The sequence below is a fragment of the Callithrix jacchus genome, chromosome 6, assembly GCF_049354715.1.
Source record: "Callithrix jacchus isolate 240 chromosome 6, calJac240_pri, whole genome shotgun sequence".
In the NCBI taxonomy this organism is placed as follows: Eukaryota; Metazoa; Chordata; class Mammalia; order Primates; family Cebidae; genus Callithrix; species Callithrix jacchus.
Window position 1 is genome coordinate 123,044,415 of NC_133507.1, and position 21,151 is coordinate 123,065,565.

At 41.8% G+C, this 21,151-nt stretch overlaps 1 protein-coding gene across 7 annotated transcripts in view; it reads left to right on the forward strand.

Annotated features, from left to right (window-relative positions):
* Nucleotides 1-20,898, forward strand: part of CDK15 (cyclin dependent kinase 15) — an 89,965-nt gene extending 69,067 nt beyond the window's left edge. For 5 of the 7 annotated variants that reach the window (XR_013519037.1, XR_013519038.1, XM_035305320.3 and 2 more), the window contains 3 exons: nt 4,750-4,889; nt 15,865-16,007; nt 18,117-20,262. Coding sequence is in view for 4 of the 7 variants with exons in the window: in XM_035305320.3 (XP_035161211.2) it covers nt 4,750-4,889; nt 15,865-15,974 (250 nt within the window). In the remaining 3 variants the exon portion in view is untranslated. Of the gene's footprint in view, nt 1-4,749; nt 4,890-15,864; nt 16,008-18,116; nt 20,263-20,406 lie in introns of those variants that run through there. The other 2 variants (XR_013519036.1, XM_054257794.2) reach the window with 2 other exon arrangements.
* The last annotated feature ends 253 nt before the right edge of the window (nt 20,899-21,151 follow it).

Consider the following 21,151-nt stretch of genomic DNA (forward strand, 5'->3'; position numbering starts at 1 on the left):
GAATTTATTGTTCTTGCCCACAGGGATGAGCACTCTCCTACGCTACTGGTGGAAATGGGAATTGGTGCAGCTTTTCTAGCTGATAGTGCGAATCTATAGCTTTTCTAGCTGATAGTGTGAATCTATAGCTTTTCTAGTGGATAGTATGAATCAAATAGTTTAACATGTGGTATATATCCTTCCGACTGAGGAATTATCAACTCTAAGAATTTGTCCTAAGGAAATATTACACAAACACACAAAGATTTCTCTTTGAGAGTATTTGTTACAGCATGATTTTAACAGTACTATCTCCATCCCAACAGTAAAAGAAACAACTCAGACAGGAGTCTAGCTATGTAAATTTATGGTATGCCTACATAATGGAACGCTAAGAGCCAGTAAAATTATGTCCTAGAAAGTGGTTCAAAGTTATGGGAAGATGATCAAGGGAATTAAATGGAAAAAGTAGGTTATAAGAGTATGTATAGTATGATCCCTTTTTTTTTTTTTGTAAAACAAAAACTATAGCTGTCTAAAAATAAAGGACTGAAGAAAACAAAGACCTCAAGCAATGGTGATTATCTCTGAGTATAAGGGGATTATCTCAGAGTGGTGGGATAGTCATAATTTTCCTTCTCTGCGTTTTCTAAGTGCTCTACAATAACTATGAATTATTTTGGCATTGGAACACTTCTCACCTCTTGAAATGTTACTAGAAGGAGTGGTTTATCACAGGATTCTTTATCTTTAATAGCAGATTCTTATTAATTGAGTGGGTGGGTTTTTGTACCTCTGCAAGATACTCCTGGCATGTTCAGTAGTTAACGTCACAAATTTAACAGCTTGAATTTACATTTAGCTTACACGGAAAGGGGCTGGTAGGCAAATTAACATTTGTGATGTTCATTTTTTATGCCAATGTTTGTTTTCAAAGTAGCGGTTGTAACCAGTGGATAATTATTCCAGTGGGAGTTAGTGGTGGCGATGTGTAGGACTTAGACGGTAAAGACAATTGGGCCGTAGATGATAGGAAAAAGCATAACGATACAAACACAGAAGAGGTCAGTAAATCAACATTTGTGCCCAAAAAGCAACATTTGTTTACCGGGACTCTTTTTCTCAGCCCCGCAGAAAGAGCGTAATGTGCACTAGCAAGATGGTGATCACTGGGGCGCTTGGCAAAGGCCCGGATCCTAATGGTCTGGCTACCGCTGCTGCCAGTGAAGGCTTGCATTCATGTGGGTGGCGTTGGCTTGTACAGGGGAGACCAACACACACTTGGCTTTTGGGAGGAAGAGCCTTCGTCTGCCCACTTTGCCCTGTTACCACCTCTGCCGGCAAAGGAGAAGCGATGTGCAGCAGTCATAGTTCAGAGACTGAGACTGGAACAAGTCTGGAAACTACCAGAAGCCCTGAAACAACCCTGTGGCAAGGATAAGGGTAGGCTCTGTTGGTTGAGATAGAAAGTCCTAAAAAAGAGGTTCTTATATCACTGATTAGTACCTACTTTTCTTTTACTCATTCACCTGGTTAAAAAAATATGTTCTTATTTTATTTTTTTAAGGCAGGGGCTGGCTCTGTCACCAGGCTAGAGTGCAGTAGCATGATCATGGCTCACTGCAACCTCGACCTCCTGGGCTTAGGTGACTCTCCCACCTCAGCCCCCTGAGTAGCTGGGACTACAGGCGCATGCTACATACCCAGCTAATTTTTGTATTTCTTGGTAGAGATGGGTTTTCACAATGTTGCCCAGGCTGGTCTCAAACTCCCGGGCTTAAGCAATCCTCCCATCTCGGCCTCCCAAAGTGTTGGGATTACAGACATGAGCTATGACACCTGGCCAAATAACCTGTTCTTATAAGAAAAGGGGTGCCTTTAATACCCTAGAAGCTCCATTAGCCTTTCTTGGTTTCCCTAGACACTCGACCCAGTCTAAGTAAAAACAATATACCTGCCATGCTAACACAAGTTTAAAACCGGTTTCCTAGGCTTCCCTGTCCAATCAGATAGCAGTCCCTCAGCCCCCCCTACAGGGCAGTTCAGGAGCCACCTGTTATGGGTTAATGTGGGAAGAGCATGAGAGAGAACACATCGCTGATTGGGGTGGGACTGTGGAGGTGGAAGTTGATAGATGCATTGCTCCCCACCACCTACCCGCTCTCCCCATGCCCAGAAATTCATATTTAACCAGAAAGTGTGAAGGCTGCAGAAAGTGGATTCAGGGCCCAATTTTGTCACAGGCTTCACCTCACCACCCAGTAGTATGGGTGGACCAGCTAAAATTTGTTCGTGAGATTTCCTCTAAGTCTCCTTCCAGACAGATCCTAGGCTCTAGTGATTTGTACTAACATCCTCTTCAAACCTCCATTTCATAGGCCCTAAAAACCTCTGCCTGGACAGGATACCCTGGATGAGGAATATATATTTGCCAGTCCTTCTTCAGGCCACAGCAAATGAGTAGCCTTCTACCCTATTTCTTTTTCTCCTAACTAGCCTGGAAATTTGCAAGGATTTGGAAATTTGCAGATTTCTTCTTATCTTGTCTATGAAGAAATCCTGAGTTTGAAGATAGTTATCTGTGTGCAGAAACAGTTTCATGTCTTGGGAATCAAATAGCTCCAAATTTTTCAATGCAAATCTTATGCAAAAATTAGGTAAATTACAGTTCTGGACCAGGACCTCTAGCATCCCTGCATCATGGCACCTGGAAGGGAGAGAATATCTGATCTTTCTTGCTTTAAGTCAGTAGGTATATCTGACATTAAGTAAGTCTATCTATGTCTGCTTAATTGAGGCATTGCAGTGGTGTTTCATGGCCGTACAACTTAATTCTGAATGTCAGTCATCAGTCCCATGATCAGCTGATAGATGCATCCCTCTGGGATATGCACAGTTTTCCCTCTTATGGCTTTCCAGATGTAAACCTATGTGTGGGTCGTGGAGCTGGGTCAATGTAAATGATTGGCATTAGAATAACAAAGACTTTCGAGCATTGTAAGTAAATAGGAAACAAGAAGCCCCACAAGCCACCCTCCCCAGCTGCACATCAGGCCTCTCTCTCCACTTTTGTCCTGAGCCAGCCAACTGGCCTTGATTCCCTTCTTTAAACTCCTGCTTCTCCCTCCCTCTCTAGGGTCTGTATGGGTACCACAGATCCCTGTCAGCAAGGCCTGCCTCTTGCCTGCCCTCCATTCCTCTACTCTCAGCTCAAATGCCACTTCCTCAAGAAATCCTTTCCTGACAACCCCCTCCCATTCTAGGTCAGGTATTGAGGCTACCTTAATCCTTAACATAGGTAAACTTGAGGATTTGTCCTTACTGTGATTTAGGTACTTAATTCTCTCTCTGCCTCTGCTCCATCTCAGGGGAACCAAAATATTATACCTTGGCTGCTATAACAAAATACCTTAACTGGGTAATTGCCAAGCAATAGAAACGTATTTCCCACGGCTATGGAGCTTGGGAAAACCAAGATCAAGGTGGCAGCAACTTAGGTGTTGGGCGAAGGCTCTCTGCTTCACGGACAGCGTCTTCTCACTGTGTCTTCACAAGGCAGAAAGGGCAAACGGGCTCTCTCAAGCCTCCTTTACAACTTAATTACCTCCCAAAGGTCCCACTTTCGAATATTATCACTTTGGTGATTAGGTTTTGACATAAATTTGAATTTTGGAGAGATACAAATAGTCAGACCATAGTAGGATTCTTTTCTTCACAGTTGTACTTAGACATCTGTATGATTATTTGATAAACAGCTGACTCCTCTACCTAAGCTACCAGAAGTCTTATCCTATATCTGCCAAAGCCAATTACTTACTAGCACATAGTAGTTGCTCAATAAATAAATTTGCTCATCTCCAGATATATATTTCAACATAAGGTCAACTTGAAGATTTGTCCTTACTGTGATTTAGGTACATAATTATCTCTCTTCCTCTGCTCCATCTCAGGGGAACCAAGAGAGCTTCCTAATAAGCCTGGCTGAGCTTCAGAAATGCTACAAACAAGTATATTTTCTACCCAAGCTTCACCCTCCGGAATCACCTCTTTAGAATTCTGTGCTTTTCCCCCTCCGGAATTCTATGCTTGCCACACTTGGAGTTCAGAGCCTCGAACATATTTTGTTTTTTGTTTGTTTGAGACAGAGTCTTGCTCTGTCACCCAGGCTGGCATGCAGTGGTGCAATATTAGCTCACTGCTGCCTCTGCCTCCCAGGCTCAGGAGATTCACATGCCTCAGCCTCCTGAGTAGCTGGGATTACAGGCGCATGCCACCACACCCAGCTAATTTTTATGTTTTTATAGAGACAGGGTTTCACCATGTTGTCCAGTCTGGTCTTGAATTCCTGGCCTGATCTGCCCATCTTGGCCTCCCAGAGTTCAAACATACTTTGAATCAGGCCTTTCTGCTTGGTTAGGGCTGCAGTGTTCCTCCAAAAAGAATCCTAGATTATATATTTCTGTTTCTATAATTATATTTCTGTATCTTTTATGTGTACATAATGCCCACACACACAGTGGAAGGCAAGGGAGCTGAGCGACAGAACGCAGAGATTTTTATCCTTCAACTTAGGAACAGGACAGTCAGTAAGAGTTTAGTATGGGGTTACTTTTCCATTTGCCATCAACTTTAGCAATTCCAGGAAAATTCTACCTAAAGCATTCTTCTAAGTCTAGCCATCTCCTTTTCTTTACTTTTTGTTTTTCTCCCCTTTTTCTTTCAGAAGGGAGGCTGCTGGAGAAACTCTATTTTTCTCTCCCACTTTTCCAGGCTGGGCAGAGTTCCTGAAGCTGAAGACCTGGCCTCCCAGATGCTGAAAGGCTTTCCCAGAGACCGTGTCTCCGCCCAGGAAGCACTTGAGCATGATTATTTTAGTGCCCTCCCATCTCAGCTGTACCAGCTTCCTGACGGTGAGCGAGGGGGTGCATGCATATGCGTGAGTGTGTGTAAGTCTTGGTTCTTAAGTAGTTTGCCTCAGGCCCTCCCTTCTAAACATTCTTTTCTCTGGCTTAGGACTTCTAAAACCTAAGTCGTTTGCCTCAGCACTGGAGAATCACAACATTTGCACCCAGGAGTGAAGTTAGAGATCCATTTGCCTGGGAGAAGCAAGATGGAACCCAATCTTGTCCGAGTTTTGCATGAGCTTCTCTCAAACTCTGGAGCACTGATGGGGCAGGTTACAAGGACCTCTTTGTAGTGGTCCAAACACTTCAGAGGTACACACTTACACTCAGAAATTGGATGAGATGGAAGCTGTCCCTGAGTTGTTTGCTTTAGCTACCATCTGCCAGGAAGCCACACCAGTGTTTCTATCAAGACCCTTCTCTCTTTCCGCCAGAATAAGATGATAGGTGAAGTGGATATGTCCTGAGAGGGAGCTGGGCCTTTCTTGATTGGTAATACCAAGCTGTGGAAGGCAGTGCTGGGCTGGGGTGCTGGGGAAAGGGAAGCATCTTCCCAGGCTGTCCACCCCTACAAACACAAGTTACCCTGAAATCAGCCTTTGCTGCCTGGGCCTGAAGTCATCTTCCAAATCTGAAATCTGCTGAGGGATCATGTGGTTGGAACTCCCCTCATGTTTCTCAGACTATGACCAGGAAGGGCTACAGGAGGATGTGGGCAGTGGTCATGGTGACTATCCTTAGGTTGGGTTTCTTTGAAAAAATCCACCATTCAGCTAAAAATAGTTTTAGGAACAAGAGACAAGTAGACAGGAAAAGCAAAGCAACCAGGAGGGGAAAATAGAAGATAGAAGCAGCCGGGGTTGGTTTTAGAAGTCCTAAGCCAGAGAAAAGAATGCTTAGAAGGGAGGGCCTGAGGGCTGGCACTGGGATAAGGACACTGGAATGGGTGTGGGGGATTGGTGACAGGGTGCGGTGGGCTAAGGATGGGGACAGGGTGAGGAGCTACTGTCCATGAGGAGTGGAAATGCCTGGCCTGTCTTGTCAGGGTTCACAGACAACTCCCTTCTGCCTGGGACATCATCCTACAGCAGTACAAAGCAATGAGTTTGGGACTTGTTGAGGCATTCTATTTCATGACTAAAGTGAGTCATTTAGGATCTCCAAAAATAACCATAATCATACAACTGGGGTTAATGTCTTACTTAACCCTGCAGAAAGAGTCAGTCATTAGTATTTATTAAGTTGCCATTAAGTGTCAAGAACATATTAAATGCTATAAAAAGTTGAGGAAAACAAGAGACTTGTCCTTGGCCTCCAGGATCTTATGAAGTGGGAGGAAAATAGGGTGAGGAAAAGGAAACAGGGCACCCTCACACACATATCAGCACAAATCATATCTAAACAGCTGAAAATCTGTGCGTAATCAACTACAGATGTGCAGAGACTATGTATGTGTTAAAGACAATTCTTTGGAGAAACAAAAATAATTGAAATGAGATGGATTAGACTGGAGGTGAATCTAAAGTCGAATTTGGAAGGAGGGGACAGGCAGGGGTTAGCATGTGGGTGAAATAAAAGACGTTGCAGACACATCCACACTTCTCACTCCCTTCCCGGTACCTCTGTCCCCACTTTGGCCCCATTCCTTCCCAGTCACTCCCATCCCAATCCCCTCTTCCCAGTCCGAGCCTCTAGATTGTTCCTTTTTAGCTTTCTCCTCTTAGGCTTGGGACTTATAACTCTACTACTTCATGCAAGTGTACACACTTGGATTTACACACACACACACACACACACACACTCCCTTCTCTTCACTTAAAGAAACTTCCCCCCATTGGCCCTCCTTTAGCATCTATTATTCCACATGCTGAGAATTGCTGGAGATTTTCAAAGTTTTCTAGGGACCAGCTTTTGCCTGATGCAGGGTGATTAGGAAGAAACAATCACTGTCAAACTGATGTGTTCTTAGAAACCTGGGTTTTGATTTTCCTGGCTGATCCAAAAGCAAAGCCACCAACAGAGGGGTGCATGGATATCTAGGGTTGTGGGTATATGTGTGTGTGTGGGTGTGAGAGAGAGAGAGAGAACGATCTGTATTCCTTCCCTGTTCACCAGTCACAGAGCCCAAATCTACTTTGACACTTTTAGAGAAATGAAAAGATGGAATCTTACAGGAGACTGCCTGCACTGGGGGGGAGACCAGGAGTGCTCACAGCAGGAGGGAAGTTGACTTTTCTTTATACATATAGGGGTTTTTCCATGCAGAGTTTAAATTATGCCTGATAAAAGGAGTTTCGTGGATGTTTCAGTTCTTTCAAATTCTCCTGGCTTCCTCCCAATTAAATGAGGTTTGTCAAAGCCACAGGGCTCTGCTGCTGCTGCCTCGGCGGACAAGCATTTCCTGCAGCGACATCTCGAATCCCCAAGGGAGAAGATGAAAGGGCCGGTGCCAAGAGACAGGGGAAGGGGGGGCAAGACTGGGTGTGTGTGTGCCTCTGTGTGTGTGTGCTGATGCACTCATGTGCACGTGCATGTGTGTGCGTGCTTGTGTATGTGTGTGGCAGGGTGGTATAGGAATATGCATAGAGACAGATGGACAGTTGGGAACAAGGGACAAATAGATAGGAAAAGCAAAGCTACCAGGAAAGAAAGATAGAGGAAGAGACAGAAGCAGCCAGGGCTGGTTTGCACACCTTCGTGACAGTGACCCTCACCACTGGCACATTTTCTACTAAGGGATGCAGTCCCTTGGCCTGGCAGTGCCAGCCTGCTTTTTCATTGCCCTTGGCAATGAGCCTTTCTTAAGAGCCTCCTTTGCAGACAGAGCACACCAGTGGGTAATCACAGTTCCCAACCTGCAAGGACATAAACTCCATCCCTGAGGAGGGCTGCCCCAGGCATGAGAATTGTGCAAAAACCAGCATGCTCCTGTGAGTGATTTGTACGGAGAGTTTCTCTGCCATCATTATGCAAGGAATTTTGCTCTCTGGTGGCATTTCAGTATAAAATTATTTAGGGGCTTATCTTTATATCATTTTATTATTCTGGTTTTACTCTGGTTGCAGGATAACAGAGTTGTCACTTTAAAAAATATTCTGTTTCCCCTTTGATCTGGAAGATGCCAGTTCTTATTGTCTGCCCTCTAAAGAAGACAATTAAAGCATAAAGCCTGGGACAGGGAAATATGTGGAGAGTGGAAGGACAGCCTAAATCCCAGTGCAGGAGTGGCACAGAAATTCCCCACAAAATGAAAGAATTGTTTCAGTCCATCTCTATTTTCATGAAGGTAGAAATCCTGAACAATGCTTTCCCTCCCTAGGTTGTAGCAGTATGCTGAGAGCCAAAGGACATTTATCAGGGGTTATTTGCCATGAAAACCAGGAATTTCAGGATTAGTTTCCTTTTGGACAGCATCTGAAGTGGAAAAGTGTGAATATTAGAATGGCAAGCATGTGGGAACGTCTGCCAAGTTCTGACATTTCCCCTTATTGACTCGTGAACACCTGAAGAAACACTTGTTGAAGGAGAAATTATTGGTAGTCCCTCTCAAAACACAGCCAACAGCAAGGTAATTGCTTTTGCAGATGGCAGGGAGTCGCTCTTCCCACTCAGACACCGGCTTATGGCCACACTTGTGGTCCTCATGGCTGAGCCAGCAGGGCAGGACGTCAGCTGGGGCAGCGAGGACCTAAAATTAGGCCCTTGGCGACTCTCTAATCTTAGCTGCAGGTTCAGCTTCTTCATTTAATTCCCTTTGCCCTCAGCATGAACTTGGGCTCTGGGAGAGGAACACTGTTTAATGATTTGGGGGGAGTAGAAAATCATTAAGCTGCCCCTTCTCAAAACTGGCTCCTCTCTGTTCTTGCAGGAAGCCTTCCAAATGTTACCCTTGGAAAGTTAAGACTGATTTTGGAACCTAGCCATTTTGAACTACAGACACTGATCCAGAAAAGTATTTTTTATCTGAGGCAGTAAATGACACATGATTTAGGAGTCTGGTCCTTAAGCCTTGGTTCTTGATCTCATCAGGACATCAAAGGCTGTCTCTCTCTCTCCCTCTCTCCCTCTCTCCCTCTCTCTCCCTCTCTCCCTCTCTCGCCCTCTCTCCCTCTCTCTCTCTCTCTCTCTCTCTCTCTCTCTCTCTCTCTCTCTCTCTGTGGATTGGTCCCATTTTGCTTGCTAGCCAAATCTCATACTTGAGTCTTCCTTCCTGGACTAAATCCCCTTCTCCTTTAAAATGGGTATTAGCATCCTAGGGGGAACAAAATCTTAAAACTTAAAAGCTTGCTCGTTTCACAAGTAATTTTGCAAAAATGCTAGAGCACAGGCCCCATTGTTAGCGTATACTTGTGTACACATAGGGATGGAAGAAAAACATGGTGTTTACCTCTACCTTTCATCACACCACCCCGATATCTATACTCTGAAAGTTCTTCAGCATGCCTCATTGCCCTGTTAAAATCTGAGTCATATTTTGGTTTAGTCCAATAAAAGAACTTGAGGCCTTCTTTGAGTGTTGCCTCCTTTATATATTTGAAGATTCCTATGGTATCACTTCCCAAAGGCCACTTTAAGCTGAATACCTTTAACTTTTGTTTCTGAATACAAATTGTTTCTCCCACTTTTTTTTTTTTTTTTTTGAGACAGAGTTTCGCTCTTGTTACCCAGTCTGGAGTGCAATGACGCAATCTCGGCTCACTGCAACCTCCGCCTCCTGGGTTCAGGCAATTCTCCCGCCTCAGCCTCCTGAGTAGCTGGGATTACAGGCACGTGCAACAATGCCCAGCTAATTTTTTGTATTTTTAGTAGAGACGGGGTTTCACCATGTTGACCAAGATGATCTCGATCTCTTGACCTCGTGAGCCACGGCGCCCGGCCTTCTTCCACTTTTTAGTCATATTGTTGTATTTTTCTCTTCTGAATCTGCTCCAATTATTTTGCTCATCTCTGAGAATATGGAGGCAGCGTAGATTCAAATTTCTTGCATAGTGGGTGAATCATATTCCTTTCCTTCACTGGAGGTTTACTGAGTGTCTATGAGGTGTGATATTAAAGGATACAAAAATGAATTAGTCATGGACCCTGTCCTCAAAGAGCTTACAATCCTTTAGGAAATAAGACAAGTATATAAACAGCTGCAGATCAAGTAAACAAAGTGCTTGAACAAAGTTCAAAGGAGGTGAGATTAACTCCAGCAGTGGGGATCCAGGATGATTTTGGGAGTGAGTCTTGAAAGTTGACGGGTCTGGATGATTGGGGAGGAAGGGTATACCGGGAAAGGAATGTCATGTTCCTCTCAGTATCATCTAAGATTATTCTGAAGTTATCTTCTTTTTAATAATAGTGGCTCAGTCTTAACTCATATACCATTGCAGTTTTTCTTATCATTGTATGCCTTTTTGCAACAATTTAAACATTCTGTGACATGTACTAATCAAGCTCAGTTTAGTCTAAACTTAGTTCACTCTAAATGCTTCCACATAATATCAAATCTATTCTGTTTATTGCTTTTATTGTCTATTCTATTCAAAGTTGAACCAGAATTTTTGTCTTTCTGTGAGGCCAGGTTTCAGGGACTGGGGAGTTGGAAAAAGGGAAGGAAGATTCTCAGCCATTCTCCTGACTCTATACTACTTTTAGGAGTTTGTAACATAACTCAGACCAACCTGTCCACCTTTTGAATCCTCCATTAATCGGCCCTTAAGAAGCAATACATTTAAAAGCAAATTTGGAAGTGTCCTCCATAACACTTCCTCACCTTCTATGCACAAAGTTACCCTCAATCCATTTCAATACATTAGAGGAGATACTGGGTTGAGACATGGTTTATGAGGTTGCATAGCATTGTGTTGCTGGGGAAAGTCCAGGAAAACCAAGTCCCCGAGCCCTACCAAGCCCTTAAGTTGATTAAATTTGTTACATTCATTGCTGAAAGAGTCTACAAGTAAATAGTCATTTTTAACTCTTTTCTGAGTGGGAAAGGATCTTAAAGAGTACTTATTCCATACCTTCATTATACAGGTGAATCTCTGATGCACAGGGAAGAATAATCATACCTGCCTTTTATTGGGCATCTATGTGATTCATATAAATTATCCATCTGTGTGCTAAATGATAAGACTGGAATTGTTATCCTCATGTTACAGATTAGACAGCTGGAAGTGAGGTAAGCTAATTGCCCAAAGTCACACAGCTAGGAAGTTGTAGAGCCAAAGCTACTCCTTTCACACTATTCATTGTTCTTACTAAAAATCTCATAGGAAATTAGCTGCAAAACCAAAATTAGAACCAAGATCTTGAGGCCCAGTCCTGTGCTCTTCCCACTCTCTCAGGCACTGTGTTTATTTTGAAGCTTTTCTGGGAAGGATTCCACACGACCCAGGTAGCATGTTTAATATCTCGCAATTAAGAGGCCTCAATTTATGTTGAATAGAGACTTATGCCCCAGAACCAACTTCTTCCTCAATGCCATCTTAGTTTCTTTTTTTTTTTTTTTTTTGTAATAACGTATGCAATCCCCCTTGGGTTTTAAGATTCATTGATTGATTTTGAGACAGAGTTTCACTCTTGTCTCCCGGGCTGGAGTACAATGGCAGGATCTCGGCTCACTGTAACCTGTGCCTCCCTGGCTCAAGTAATTCTCCTGCTTCAGCCTCCCCAGTAGCTGGGATTACAGATGAGCACTACCACACCCAGCTAATTTTTGTATTAATAGAGTCAGGGTTTCCCCATGTTGACCGGGCTAGTCTCAAAGTCCTAACCTCAGGTAATCTGCCCGCCTCAGCCTCCCAAAGTGCTGGGATTACGTAAAGGCATGAGCCACATGTCTGGCCAAGATGTCTTAATCAATGGTGATAAATGTTTTTGTTTCACCTGTGACTCATTCAGTTTTATAAGAAAAACATCAAGGAATCCAATGGAAAATGAGGCAAAGGCATAAAATAGCAATTTATGCAAGAGGAAACGAAAAGAGCATAACAACACATGGAATAAATCGACTGCTTTACTACAAATAACCATTAAATTAGTTATTTTTTTCTGTAACCTAATAACTCCCAGTGTTGGTGAGGTCGTGGTAAAATGATTCTCTGTTGATGGTAGTGAAACTTTTGCAAAGCACTACAGCATGCATAAAAGGAGTCATAAAATGGTCATACCATTCAACTCTACGCCTTTGTCCCTGGAAATTATCTAAAGAAATCATTGAGTAGGGGGGAAAAAGCCCAAAAACCTAGATTAATGAAAATGTTCATTGCAGTGTTGTCTATACTGTTTTAAAAAATTTTTTAATGAAAAGAAACAATGTAAATATTAAACACCAGAGAACCAATTAGACAAATGTTGGTATATTGACTTAACAAACAGTATGATGTAACCATTTTAAATGATCATTAATAGAAGTGTGTGATATTATGAAAGTGCTTATGCTATCACATGAGCTATAAGAAACTAGAATACAAAATTGTATATTATAATGTACCTGTGAAAATTAATATGCACATGAACAAAACAGAAAGGTAGTATACAAAATAAAAATGCTCTTCTAGTGTAGGGGGGTTATAGGTCATTTCTTTTCCTTTCTCGGAGCTTTCTTTAAACCGGGGTGTTACATCGTCTTAGTTGTTTAAAAGACTAAGTTAAAACAAAATAGCACAGGCAATCTGAGCTGTGAATCGAGAGTTAAAGGACCTGAGTTTTCTTCTTTTTTGTTTCCCAACATAATGTGTGCTATTGGCCTTCATAAACCTTAATTTCTCCATCTGCACAATGGGTTAACACTAGTTTTCTTTACCCCAGATTGATAGAATATTTATTTTTATAATGCTTTTAACTCACTGAATGCAAGCATTCATATAAATTTGGTCCTAGGAGAATGAAGGGCAGGAGAGAAAGAAAGGAAAAAATAAATAGGCATAATTAATTTTAAAATGAAAGATCATCTGCTTTAATTGGAAATGTATGTGTACTGTGCCCTAGTCAGAGTTTTAAGTGCACTTCATGTTAGTTAGCAACTTCAGTCTTAAGTACTGTGTGATCCTCTGGGCTTTGGAGATATGAAGCCTCTATACATACACATGAGCTAAAATTACCACGTAATCACCAGGATGTGTGCACTTTGAATAATTAAGTGTACTAAGCATCTCCAGCTGATGGATTGATGATGTGGAAGAGTAGTGCAAAACCCACGTGACACAGGCGATTACAAGACACTTTGAAATGATAGCTTAATTTTCAAGCTTTTTTTTTTTGCTCATGCTTTCTCTGTTAGCCATTATGGGCAAGTAAAAGAGATTTGATTATCTTGTTTCCTGTGAAAGGTTATTTAGCCCCTCAATCCCATTAAGTCACTTTCTGCACTCCAGTGCACAGAGCCTTCACCAGGTTATCAGCCCAGGAAGAGTAAATGGAGACACTAGGATCGGATTTCTAAAGGAAGGAAAGTTAAAGCAAAGTTTGAAAGGGGTGACAGCCAACAGCCATGAGCTTAGGAACTCAATTAGACTAAAAAGACAACTATCTCATTATCTCATTCCAAAATGATCTAAATACATAAGAATCTAAAAGTTTTAAATAAACTTGTCCTGCCGACTGTCTAGATGACTGAATTTCCCTTCTCAAAAAATTTTTAAACACCCGCTTTCATATTTATTTATTCTAAGCGCAAAGCAGCTGCGATAATTATGCTGTCAGCCTCGGGAAGCTAATGAGGAGTCACCGGAGTGGAAGGTTTTGCATTTGTGAGATTGCTGAAGGAGAGCCACGCTACAGCTTTTTTCGTTTTTTCTTTCCCTTTCTTTCTTCCTCCTCTTTCTTTTTCTATGAGTTGGGAAGGAGAGTCTGGCAGTCCACGGCCAAATTGGAATCCTTTTGATTAACCGGTTCCCTTCCCAACATGTTCTGCCAGATAATGTCTCCCTCTCTCTCCCTCCCTGCTTCTGAGGCGCTGCTGCTTTTGAGGGGCAAGAAAGCCCGAGGGAAATCCCAGCTTTTCATGCCACTGTCCCCAAGGCAAGAGGATACTTCTCCCTGAGAGAAGTTCCCCAAATGATTTGGATTTGAGTTGGTTTGAGAATAATCGGTAAAGTATATGCACTGTTTATTTTAGCTGTTTAACTGTCTATACTATGACAAGAGCTAAAAGAAAGTAGAATACAAAATTGCATATTATAATGTCCTTGTGAAAATGTCTTATGCATAGCAACAAAGTATGATGGTTCCCCTTTCCAGCCTAGCCAATACGCGATTCCAAATAGAAGAAGATGAGACCACAGATTACCCACCGCATTTAAGGCAGAAGTGTAGGCCAGGAGAGGCAGAGCTGGCAAGTTTATTTCTTCCAGCAAACAACATTATTAAGGCATTTTATGCTTTTGGTGCACTAAGAACAGAGGCGTCTCTTTTTGTTAAATTGTGAGGTATTTTGACCAACCCAGGTTTATGCAGATTGTGAACCTGGGAAAAGCAATACTCACATGGAAGGGGGCCCTTGGCCAATTTTGTGGGTGTACTTCCGCGACAATGTGGCTGCTGCCTGTTGCTATTTTTCTCAGGTATCTATGCTAACACTTCTAACAATAGCTACCGTTTATTAAGAACATATTGTGTATCAGAAACTAACCCAAAGTGTTTTGCATATATTCTCTTCTTTAAACTTACAGCAGTCTGCCAGGAAGTTTTATTTTCCCCATTTTTTGGATAAGCCCCTTGCCGTGTCAACAGCAGTGAACTTTAGTGCAGTGAGCATTCGAGAGCAGCAGGCACTTACCAAACTCGGGACTTGGGAAAATGCAAATTGCCAGTGTTCTAAGCTAACCAAATACCTGGTTTGGACTTCAAAAGTAGTATATACATTTTCAAATAGTTCATTTTTTTCAATTTGCAAAAGTTGCACCTTAAAGTCTATATAAATAGATTGCCAGCGGGGCACGGTGGCTCATGCCTGTAATCCCAGCACTTTTGGAGGCCAAGGCAGGTGGATCACCTGAGGTCAGGAGATCAAGACCAGCCTGGCCAACATGGTGAAACACCATCTCTGCTAAAAATACAAAAATTAGCCAGGTGTGGTGGTGCTCACCTGTAATCCCAGCTACTGGGAGACTGAGGCAGAAGAATCACTTGAACCCAGGAGGCAGAGGTTGTAGTGAGTCGAGATTGTGCCACTGCCCTCTAGCCTGGGCAACAGGGCGAGACTCTGTGTCCAAAAGAAAAAAAAAGATTGCCTAAAGTATCTAACAAGAATGGAAATTTTCTAAAACGTATCTAGCCCAACATGATGCTCATTGTCTCTCACCCTCTAACGTCACCCTCTAACTAACTTCACCCTCTAACGTCTCCCTCTAACTAACGTCACCCTCTAACATCCAGACTCCTTGGCATGACATTAGCTTCCTTCACCATCTGGTTCCAACCATTTTTCCAACGTTGTCTCCCAGTCTGTCTTGTTCTAACCATGCAAGATGACTTGCGGTTCTCTCAAGCACTTTTCTTCCTTCATGTCTTTGCTCATGCTGATCCCTCTCCAGGAATATCCTCCTTGAAACTCATTCACTATTGAGAGCAGAGTCATCCTTCAGGTCTCAAAGGGCATCTGGTCTGTGCTCTCTTTGTGCTCCGAAGACTTGGAGGGAGGGGTTAACATAATCCTTTGTTTGTACCTCACTTTTGGTCCTTGTTCATATGTGTATGTGTGTTTCCCTCCCAGTTTTATTCCTATTTTTATCATCTTCAACACAAAGCATACTGCCTTGCACAAGTGTTCACTAAGTAAATATGCATTAAATTGAATTAAATAGGAGGCACTTGCAATTATTAGTAGATTCAGTAAAGTGAGTCACCCGTGAGTCAGTATGAATTATTAGTAAATAAGTCTGGCTCATGTTTTGACATTTCTTCAGGTGACAAACATTACAACAGACAGAAATACACCACAAAAGATCCCAGGAAATAACATATTGGTGCTTCTCTCTTTTCATTCCTACAGAGGAGTCTTTGTTTACAGTTTCAGGAGTGACGCTTAAGCCAGAAATGTGTGACCTTTTGGCCTCCTGCCAGAAAGGTCACCACTCAGCCCAGTTTAGCAAATGCTGGTGAAAAGAAAGGGTGAGATCACCAAGGTTCTTCCAGGTAAGTGGTCACAACAGTGAGGTTCCTTATGGACAAAATTGAAAAGTAATTGCTGCCAGGTGGAGAGGATGTTGCTCAGGGATTCAGAGCACCTCTGTGCTGTTTCTAGTTCTTCCTCACCAGCTCTAGGACAGGTGTCTTCACCTCTTCAGGCCTCCATTGCCTGGCTGGGCAAAGAGAATAATAACATGCATTGCCCTTCTCGCCCACTCCCAGAGCAGGGATAGAGTTCCTAAGACAGAACTTCCACGCTTCCACATCAGTGTGAGGCCTTCAGCTGACACAGGTGGAACCAAGGGGTTTCCTGGGATGCAGGATGCTCAGCGCTAGAACTGGCACAGTCCTGGACAAAAACCAGGAGAGTTGGTCACTTTTATGGCACAAATTACCTTCCAGGGTAATCTTGAGGAAGAAGGGGTGCTATGAAGGATTTTCCCAAAGCCACCAGACCCTTAAATGAGTACGACTAGCAGGCACAAGAAGCCAGGTGGGACAACTCCAAAAGTCACCATAGAATAGACAACCCTACAGATGTTTCAAGAGCACTTCCCATCTGGGGCTTCCATGGTGGTAGATGCGACAGCAATCAAGGTAGAGCCCACATGCAGAACTCGCCAGCCCGCCTGCCTGCCCTGTAGGTGACCCTGGCTATATCCCAAACCATAAGCATTATCCTCTGATTTGGCCACCCATTTGACAATCACAGCTTGGCCATGCTTCCCAGGAGCCTAGATGGTAACCACTGGCATTCCCCTATGAACTTCCCAACAATATCACTCACGTGACCGGATTCACTCTTCATTCTTTCTTTTGATCTCTATCTTTGGCTGTCACTATTTAAAGGCATATACACATTAAAGATGTCTACTTTCTAGGTCTTTTAAGATCATTGTTGTCTTCAAAGAGCAGGGAAGTTTAAAATTATAGCTGATCCTCAGAGAATTTTATGAAATATCTAAGTTTGTATTTTGACAATATACCTTTAGAATTATAATCGGTAATATGATATGGTATTTCCCAAGCAATATATTTTCTAGAGCAGAGCTTTTACCATAGAATTACCATTTCAAACCTCCTAGTTATAAGGACAGAATGAACTTTAGCTGCATTCTGTGATGTGAGGGGCTTACCCTTCATAAAATTATCCAAGACACTAATGAAAATGGGCTCAGATGGTGGTGCTCCACTAATGTTATTACTATTTCTATCGTTATTTTCATAAGCAGCTGGAAGATAGGGAAATAACCTTGCCTTTCTGATCTACAGTAACCTTCCACAAAGAATTGTTACCTGTAGTGTAGACATAAACTGGTCACAATAGAAAATCAATTAAATGCAGCATGTCAAGCTTGTGGCCTCCATCAGCAACTGAAAAAGGGAAAAGGCAGATTTTGCCTCTGCTGGAGTAATCTCATGAGGTCCCTAGGCCTTGGTACGAATGTAAGAAGATAAAACTGAGATGAGCCACAAGAGGGAAAAGCTAGAGCAATTAAACTGTTTAATAAATGGCTTGGGATCAGCAAAATCTAGAGTGCTAGAGTTAAAGAGACTAAAAGCAGTAATCACATGGACACTTGGGGCCTGTAAATCTTTTCCACCAAATTGAATTTATGTTAAAATATTCACTTTTCAGGAGAGTCAAAATGTAAATTGGGGTATTAGGACTTTGTAACTGGAAGCAATGCCTCAAAATTAAGACTCTTGAAAAATCTTCAAAACGTTGGTTTCAGGCAGGGAAAAAAATGTATACTGATGTCTACAGCAGAGAAATTGAGGGGAACTAAAATTTACTGGATAGATACCACACACAGGCACTTCAGGGAGGGCTTTATACATATTCTTTCAAAACTTGGCATGTTTTGAGCAGTCGGTGGTAGTGAGTTACAATGATAGTTTATAATATCTATCTGGAGATAGATTTTGATTATTTGTAAAGCTTTCTTAGTTCTTACAACCGGAGTTAAGATGATACTTCTCTTACACTTTATCATTACCTTTTCCATCAGTATATACAATGTCTTCAATAACTTTGCAATGTTTAACTGATTTCCCTTCATCAGTACTCTGTTGTGCATTATTTTGATTGTGTTTATTTTTCATTACTTCCAGGACTGTATTTCTGCTGTTTTGAGTTTCATTTGCTTCAGCCTACTACGAAGCTTCAAATCTAACTCCATACTGAACAAGGGGTTTTATGCCCTCGCTTATGACCTGGAATATTTTAAATATGATGTTCAAGGTGACAGTACAAATACTAGAAGAAAATGCAATGGAAGGTCATTGCTATTGTCATTTGCGTAGAATTTAAGCGATTGATTAAAAAATTAGACATAAACTAAGATAGTCTGAGAAGAGGGCTTCTGAATAATTTCATTCATTTTGTCATTTGATAGAGAGATTCCTGGGCCAGAAGGTTGATTTCCCAAAAAGACTGATAAGAGACTGATGATTGAAAGAATCTGGAGACAGAGTTGATGCTTAACAGAGACCTGCCACTCCTGTATGTACTTACAATTTCTCTCAACAAAAGGATTTCTGTGGCAAGGAGAAAACTTGTCTAAAGTTTAGAAAAGTCTCTAGGGAAGATGGTTTCTTGGATAACATTGTCAACAAAAGGACTTGCTGAGAACTGTTGATTATTATTTCCTAGGGGGCGCTTCCTCCCTCACTAAACTGGATTATCAGAACACATCACCACCCAACGCAGATTTTAGGAGTTTGGATTTGGCTGCTGGTTAGAATTAAATTTCAGGCTATCTCCTCCTTCTGAATCTTAATTGTCTTTGATGATGGCAACAGTGACGGGGAATCTAAGCACTGGTTTGATGGTGGAGATATTGAATAAATAGATGGGAGCAGAGTTCCAAAGATGTAATTTAAGCTCTGTTTCACCACCAGACACACACACACAGACACACACACACACACCTCAAGTAAAATGAGAGATCTGTCTTAGCTGCACATGTGCCGTTTTATACAATGACTCCTTCTAAAAGAAGCCAGGGAAACTCAAATTACTTCTGCCTAGGGATCTTCTCAGGAAATGCAGTAGCCTAGTAACCAGAGACCTCTGTATATCCTTTGGAAGAACAAGGAGGAACTAATTAAGAGAGAATTAAAAAATAGTAACTATCCCCCAACATCTGAGATGGAGAAAGGAAAGACACATGGATAGCCCAAATAAATTACTGAGTAAGTATTTTATTTTAGTAAAGAATTTGACAAAGATTGTCCAACTATGCCTAAAAGATGAAACAGTGTGGGCTGGGTGATGGAGCAGATATATGTGTTCAAATAATGGTGGTTGTTTAACCTGGAGAAAGGCCAGTCGTGGTGTGGCACAAGGTTCAGTCTGGAGTCCTGTTCTAGTCAAATATTCTTATTAATCACTTGAATAAATCAGAATAGATGGCCAACTTATTCATACAACTCCTTGGAGTAAGTATTATTATTAATCTATGACTTCCATTTTACAAAAGAGGAAACTGAGGCTCAGTGCAGTTAAATAATCCCTTCATAGTAGCGTGCCAGAGTTAAGACACAAACCTCAGGTCTGGCTCTCCAGTGTTCCTGATACCTATCAGATTTAAAGAATATATAACTCTTGCAGAGGCAGCTGCTATTTAGTATTGGATCATGATTCAAAAGAGACCTTGCTAGAAGCCATATGACTTAGTGGAAATTGGTGCTTTTAAGTACAATATGAATTAATAGTACAATTTGGCTTACCCAGAGATAATGCTAGTACCAGTCAAAAGCTCAGGATGCTACTACTGATGCACCAGCAAGCGTTCTTGAGCAGTTTCAGCTGTCCACTGATAAACTGAGTTTCTACCACTGTAGTAGAATTCCTCTGCCTCCCTGAAGATAGAGCTGTAGGAGGGATTCCCATATTGGAGGTTAGAACAGCTGACCTCTAATGTCCCATCTAATTCCAAGATTCTCCAATAATGACCTTGGAACAACTGTAGACAGGCTATACTTGGGATTATGGTAAGATACTATTGCTGCAGGAATGGATAGACAGATTTTGTTTTTAAAAAATTGATTTTTTTCAGTGGAAGTTGACAGAATTATCCTCTTTATAATGGAAGATACATTATGCTTGTGCCTCCTTCTTTTTTCTTCTTTAACAGATTGACCTATTCAAAAGCCTAATAAAAATACATAAGACTCTAAAATGTCATTTACATTTTTTATATCTCAGTTTTGTAAAATAAACATTCCTGGAATTTGTGCATATTTTTTCATCCCATGTTTTTGTTGTTTCTTTTGTATAGACAGGCACCGCACTTTTAAAAACATAATTTATTTTTGTTCAGTTTGAGGCACTAGTTATTTTAATGACGCTTGCTTACTTATCCACTAGTGCTATTCACCTAATATTTCTGTCTTCCAGGCATCTATAATGGGGTGGCACTTCTTGGCTCTCTGATGGATGGATACAGCCATGTGGTTAGTTCTGGCCAATGAATTGTGAGAGGAAGCGACATGTGTCACTACTGGGCCAAGCATTCATTTATTACCAGTGCAAGACCCTCCAAATTTCTTTTTTTATTTGTTTGTTTGGTTGGTTTTTGGTTTTTGAGATGGGGTCTCGCTATGTGGCCTAGGCTGGAGTGCAGTGACTATTCACAGGTTGTGATCACCACACACTGCAGCCTCAAACTCCAGGGCTTAAGCAATCCCCCACCTCAGCCTCCCAAGTCAACTCAGCTGGGACTACAGGTGTCCACCACATATCCAACTCAAATTTCTTTTTACTCCTTGGTTCCAGTGACCAGCAGTGTTTAAGATGATCCCAGAATGAGGAGATGTAGAACAGAGTTCTCGGATGACATATGATGAGGTGTAGTGGAAGAGAGAAATAAAACTTTATTGTTTTAAGCCACTAATATTTTGAGCTTATTTCTTACTATAGGATAACCTAGTTTATCCTGACTGCTGCCAGGACACATAAAACACACACCTGCATGATCCAACATGGTAGCTACTAGCTACATGGTGACTATATTTACATTTGAATTAGTTATTAAATTTAAAGATCAGTTTCTCAGTCATGTTGACCATATTTCAAATGTTCAATAGCTCAGAGGCTGGTGGCTGCCATATTGCCTGGTGCAGATACAGAACATTGCTATTAT